The sequence below is a fragment of the Psammomys obesus genome, unplaced genomic scaffold (genome assembly GCF_907164565.1).
Source record: "Psammomys obesus unplaced genomic scaffold, mPsaObe1.curated_primary_1811, whole genome shotgun sequence".
Taxonomy (NCBI): domain Eukaryota; kingdom Metazoa; phylum Chordata; class Mammalia; order Rodentia; family Muridae; genus Psammomys; species Psammomys obesus.
In genome coordinates, this window is record NW_026596131.1 from 17,354,659 (window position 1) to 17,361,515 (window position 6,857).

The 6,857-nt window shown below is 33.9% G+C and overlaps 1 protein-coding gene across 1 annotated transcript; it reads right to left on the reverse strand.

Annotated features, from left to right (window-relative positions):
* Positions 1-1,219: 1,219 nt before the first annotated feature.
* On the reverse strand, positions 1,220-2,185 carry LOC129665688 (olfactory receptor 9K2-like). Its single transcript, XM_055592494.1, has one exon. The coding sequence runs from the start codon at positions 2,183-2,185 to the stop codon at positions 1,220-1,222; it is 966 nt and encodes a 321-aa protein (XP_055448469.1).
* Positions 2,186-6,857: the final 4,672 nt, after the last annotated feature.

A 6,857-nucleotide genomic window follows, 5' to 3' on the forward strand; every position in this document is an offset into this window, starting at 1 on the left:
GGAAGACAATGCAGCCACTCCTGATGAGACCTAACAGACTAGGATCAGAAGGAAGAAAAAGAAACCCTCCCCTACCAGTGGACTTGGGGAGGGGAGTGTATGGAGAAAGGAGAGGAAGGGAGGGATTGGGAGGGGAGGAGGGAGGGAACTAGAGGGGGGAATACAAAGTAAATAAAGTATAATTAAAAATAAAAAATAAAATAATTTAAAAAAAATGGCTTCACAAAAAAAGAATAAAAAAAGGATTTCCTATGCAAAATAAAAAACAAAATAAAACAAAAAAAAGAATAAAGTGATTTATTCATATGCCTATAGTGATACTAAAACATGTTCAAATTTATTGAGTAGAATTTATCAAAAAATAAATATACACAGAAAGCTAAAAGAGTACATTTTAGAAAACATTCTATTTTGGTGGTTCATCTACTTGTATATATTTATTAAATACTACCATTCATAATTAACACAAGACATTGCTATATAGGATCAAATTGAGGTAATGAGTACTTAAAATTTGCCAGTGATTCATCTTCTAAGTAGGTTTTTTGTATTCAGATTTTTTTTCCAGAGCTGAGGACTGAACCCAGGGCCTTGCATTATGCTAGGCAAGTGCTCTACCACTGAGCTAAATCCCCAACCCCCTTGTATTCAGATTTATACTTTTGTGTGGTTCAAAGAACTTCACAAGACCTGGCATTCACAGAGAAAATTTCAAATTAGTGTGTATAGTGAATGTTACCCATAGTTTCTTCTATATTATTATTACTTCTTTGAAGGCCACATGGAAAATTCTTATCAAAGTGAAGTCTGATTAGCACTCAATAAAATAACAGTGAAAAACAGAAAGCCAATATCTTTTAAAAAATAAAATCTGTCACCTTGTGAATTATCCATATTGTGTGTAGGTGGGAAAGGCAATCAAAGACATCAATTTTAGATAAAAATTATTTAATAAATATAGTAAAGATTAAAACATTTAAAACACTATGAAACACACAATGATTATGTGAAAGAGAATGTTATTAGATATGGGAAGGGTGATATATAAAAGCTTCCCCAGTTATAAAACATTTTAGAATTTAAGGGTTCCTGGAGAGCAAAGAGCAAAGACAGCGAATTTAGTGAAGATGCCCTGTATGCAGCAGGCCACTACTGCATTGTTAGAGTAGGAGAGAAACTCATCATTGACCACAAGAAGGGTGAGATCAACACTCAAACTCTAGGGATAGAATGAGAGAAATATCAAAGAATGTATTTTTTTCTTGTCTAGAAGTTTGCCTAGAGCATCTTTAACATCTTTGTTTCTCAGAGAGTAAATCAGAGGGTTCAGCATAGGTGTGACTAGGGAGTAGCACAAGGAAGCCAGTTTACTCAGTTCAGGGAACCTGTCAGGGGTGAGATACATGAAGACAACAGCACCATACAGCACACTAACCACACCCAGGTGAGAGCTGCATGTGGAGAAGGCTTTTTTCCTTCCTTCCGCAGATCGCATCTTTAGAACAGTGGACACAATATACATGTAGGAAACCACAATGACTATGACAGTTGGTAAGATGATGATGCCAGCCAAAGAAAAAGATACTATTTTGTGTATGAAAGTATCAGAACAGGAGAGTCTCTGAAGCGGTCGAGTATCACAGTAAAAGTGGTCAACAGCCCGGGAAGCGCAAAAGGATAAAGTAAACGTCATGCTGGTCTGGAGAGCAGAACTGATGAAGCCACCAAAATAAGAGCCTGCCACCAACCGAGTGCAGACACGTGTGGACATGTGAACAGAGTAGAGAAGTGGGTTGCAGATGGCAACGAAACGGTCATAAGCCATGGCTGCCAGGAGAAATCCTTCAGCCACAATGAAGAGTGCAAAAAGAAAGATCTGGGCCACACAGCCTGCAAACGAGATGGATTTGCTCTCAGTCCAAAAGTTGCTCATAGCCTTCGGTGCAATGACAGATGAATAAAAGAGGTCGATGAAGGAGAGGTTGCCTAGGAAGAAATACATTGGTGTGTTCAGCCTCGGATCAGTCATAATAATGGCCATCATCCCAATGTTTCCTAGAAGGATCATCGAATACACAAGCAGAAAGAGCAGGAAGAGGAAGATATGGAGCTCAGGGCCAACCCTGAAGCCTACAAGGATAAAGTCAGTCACTTCTGAGTGATTGCTTGTTTCCCCATCACCCATGGAAGAAACCTGATAAGAGGCACAAGGCAAAAGAAACAAACTCTTAGCTTGACTTAGTATTACAAATAGCTGTTCTGTTGTCATTTTTAATTTTAGCCTTGTAGTAATAATGTGACAAGCTGAATTCAAAGAACTGATATGGAATTTAAATACTACTTTCATTTCTAATTTCCAACGTGGCAAAATTAGGGCTTTTCTCTGTGCATTTGATGCCATTTGTGTTTTTATTATCACCTTTCTATACATTTTCTTTCTGTTTACATATTGACCTCAATACTATGAAGTAATATTGAGATGAAAGTACCTATATTTTAAGAAATAGCATTCAGGAAGAAGTTTAAGTGTTATTTTAGATATACTGTAGGTTTTAGTATTAATATTTAGGAAAGCTTGGGGTTTTAACTTAGAGTTTCAATAGTTATTTGAAGATGTGATTTTTTTAAATAGCTTGCACTATCTGTTGTCTACTTTTGGTACTAAAAATAAATATTAGTTACAAATTTATGACCAACTGCAAAAATGATTAACACATATTGTAGGATTTGTCTACCAGATGAAACACTAGTACATTTTTTGATAGTACTGGAAACTGAACTTAGCATCTTGCGTTTCTCTACCAATAAGCCCAATACCTTCTCATTTTATTTGCATTTTGTTTTGAGAGCTTGCTAAATTGCCAATGCTTCGCTTGAACCTGCCAAAGAGCCTGAAAGCTTTGAACTTATCTTACCTCTGCCTCTTGATTAATGCTGATTTCTGGTTCGTGTTCTAGGCTCAGCAAATATTATTTTAATTAAATTATTACCTGTATTAATATTAATATTAATATTGTAATTTAAAGATAAAAAGGGACTATAGCATATTTATATGGTATATTGGGAATAAAAATAGAAAAAAGATATACATTACCTTCTTGATTTCCCTGTATATGATTTCACAACAGTAGCTCATTTCTTAAAGACCTCACACAGATTTTTTTTAATGTTCTTCTATTAATAAAGCAATCTACTCTTTTTTTTCTTTCCAGTTTGGACTTTGCATTTTTGAGTATGGATAATAAGAACTATCACAAACATTAAAGTAACGTTTTATTATATCAGACATTTTTCTAAATGCTTCAGTCAAACTCATTTGGTCTATAAGATAACAAATGAGGAGATAATATCACATTTCATGTTTATTATCAAGTCTTGAAATTTATTTACTGGAGTCGGAATCATAAATTGGCATGAAGAAATGCAGCTGTAGAATTCATTTTATTGGTCATTCTTAGGACTTAGTACTGTGCTTGTGCTTTGATGAGTGTTCCTCGTCATAACTTGGCTCCTTTTCCATGTTCTTGACTGTTAAGATAAACTTACTTCTCTTTAATATGAATTCCCTAATTTTCCATCTTGGGTCAAAATGTACTTTCAAATATTACCTCTGTATTTTCCTCACATAACAGTAACCTCCTTAAGAACCTGTATGACTCTTACTCCCTGTATTGTGAGTATAATACAGCATCTAGGAAAAGGGAAATAATCAGTAAATATGAGTCATATATACATATGATGGATGATTATTGACTATGTAGACTCAGAGAAACTGGACGGCTGTGTAACATCACAGTGAACAGCATGGGTTTTGGTGTGAAATAGATGTAGATTCTGGTACAGTTTCTCCCTTCTTTTAGCTGAAACCTCGGGCAAGTTTCTTGAGCTACAGAGTCTGTAAAGAGTATATAAGTTATTTTGTGGATGTAAAATGGCATATATAGATAAATAAAACTGAATAATTAGAGAAAAGTACTCAAAAAGTGTTAACTGTTATTCCTTCCACCAGACTTTTCAGTATTTGTAAAAATAGCAAAACAATTGTGCTTATTAGCTTGAAAGTTTACAAAAAGCACACTGCTCTCTGTAAAAAACCATTCTAATTTAAGTAATTACTGAAAATATTTAAAATATTTTTAAATATTTAAAAATTTTTAATGTTAAAATATTTAAAAATATAGAAAATGAAGACAACTTTAAGAAGCTCATTTACTTTGAGAATAAATATGAATACTAAAAGAGTAGCATACCATATTATTAACCATGACTGTTTTAAATTTTGAAAATAAAGCATTCATTAATTTAATAAGTAATTATGTATGCAGATAATTTTAAGATAGATGATATCTTTTAGGTCAAAGAGGAGTGAGATATCTAGCTAGAGAAAGAGCCTGAAGTAGTCACAAGCTAATTTTTTAAATGTATTTTTTCTTTTTTAATATGGTCTACAGGCAAGAATGAATACTGTTTTAATTTTCAAGAGTTATTGCTATAAATTTATAAATATTTATTGTTATAGCTCATTCCTTGCGGTGTTTTAATATTAAATTTGAGTTTAATCCCCTTTTGGTGATAGCTTTTTTGAAATAAAGCCCAAATGTTCTCTGTATATTTACTATCACCATAGCATTCTGAGTCCAGTAATAGAAATGAATCATTATAATACTGATCTATTATGACTAACAGGTAATAAGTGGATGATATGAGGATGCAGAATGAAAGCAATATTCAATAAACTTATGTTACAAACTTGATAGTTTTCAACATCAGAAACATTAGTAATTTTATGACTGAAGACATTCTACCCTGGGAAGAGAATCCTTCCCAGAGCACCTACCAGAGTCAGTTTGTGACATTTATGGTTTTTTAAATCTCAATTGTTGTAAAAGTTACTTTTACCTTGTGTAGTATGGTAGTTTGTTGGATTCTTCTAAAAATGAAACAAAATTACGATGCTTCTTTTTTTGATGTTGTTTGTTTTAGTTCCACAAATGGCAAATATAAAGTCAATTATCTGTGAAAAAATTGCTTTGAGATTAAGATGAATCCCACCCTATAATTGCATACTCATTATTCCACTTTTAGAGCACAGCCTTCTCAGAGAAAAAGTGTGACGGATATCCTCATGACTTAATGGATAAAGCCACCCTTTAGCTGTTGAACTCTTGAATTTTTGCTGAGGTCTTTTTCAGAAGAGAATAAAGGTGAATTTCTGAGTGATGTTCTGTCAAAGCTTATTCAGGGACTTTTGTTATGAAGCCACACATATGAGCCTGAAGAAGGCAATGCAGCCTCCCCTCTACATCCTTAGATTCTTGCACACTTATAGAGAAGGTAGATTAGCTGCCATGCATAGATAAGTAAAGGCCCTGACCATCTGGTATCTCTAATAAGTCTGACAAAGCATAAGGCATAGCAATCCATGAGGGCTTTGGACTTGGAATAACAGTGCAGTGTTTTGAAACATTTATGTTAGTAACATTTCTCTCACCCTCTGGGAGATAGCTCTCAAAAGAGAGAAGAAATTAGGTTAATTATGGGATACAAAGTGAATAAATTGTAATAAATAAAAAAATTTAAAAAGACATTTGTGTTCCAGAACAAAGTCCACGAAAAGTATGGAGGATCTAGATTTAGTAAGATATGACTTGTATCAGGTTAAAATATGAGATTTTTATCTTTCTTTCTGTGAATTGTTTTAGGCTAAAAATAAGATCTTCTGGTGGTAAATTCTACACAGAAAAATTTCTTTAAATTTTGAACTTACCCTTATATCATAAGTTTCTATAAGTAAAAGAAAACAAATATTAAAGGAAAAACATTTTAAACAAAATCTCGGTCTGGCACATAAAATTAATTTCTGTCCTATTCTGGAATTCCATTCACTAAAATGTCTTTCTGTTTTCAATGATATCTTGTCAATAACAATTTGTATAGAGGTATATAAAAATAGAGAACAGTGTATGGGCAATGTCTAGCAAAGGCTCTCAAGTTCATCAGTGAAATATACTACTGACTGACTATATTTAAACTTGGATTTACTTCTAAGTTTAGTCGCCTGGAAGTTGTTTATACAGCTATCATGTTATCGCATCAATTTATGACTGTATATTTTGGTTGTATATTTTAAATAATTTTAATAACTTCCAGCATTGGCAAATCACAATTTGTGTTTTAAAAGTTAAAGAACAATCTAGACAGTATGTCTTGAGACAGGGTGGTACACAGACAGTACTATCTCACTTTTGTCTTCTTCTCTGAATAGGGTCAGATGGAATCCCTTGAACTTTCCATATCTCTGATGGATATTGGATTGATTGTTTTTATTGCTGTGATAAAATTTTCTAACAAAAGCAATGCTAGAAAAGATTGGTTTACTTTAGCTCACATTTCAAAGTTAAAACTCCCCTTTGGGGAGGAAGGCATGATAGCAGGAGCTAGCCATCATTAGTAACATGACATCCACAGTCAAAAAGCTGAAAAAAATGATTGCTGTTAGTCAGTTTGCTCTCTCCTTTTTGTGCAAAAAAGCATCTCAGTGCAACTTGATGAGCTGGGGTGGATAGAAAAGGGAAGAAAAGGGGAGGGGAAAAGGGGGAGAGGAGAGAGAGGGGGTGAGACTGGGAGGGGAGGAGGGAAGGGGCTACAAAAATGTACAGTGAATAAAATAAATGACAGAAATAAATTTTAAAAAGTGTCTCAGATCATGGGATGATACTACCCCAATAAAATGGGTCTTCCTATCTTAATAATCTAATACTGAAGAGTTTAAGTTAGCCTGGGTATAGTTAGCCTGGGTATAACTCCATTTTTGAAATAAAGAGCCATCTTGACTGGGAGCTGAATTCAGGTACCAG

What these genes read in the sequence shown, in the direction of transcription:
- LOC129665688 (XM_055592494.1), bottom strand. Translation starts at nt 2,185, where the DNA reads ATGGGTGATGGGGAAACAAGCAATCACTCAGAAGTGACTGACTTTATC.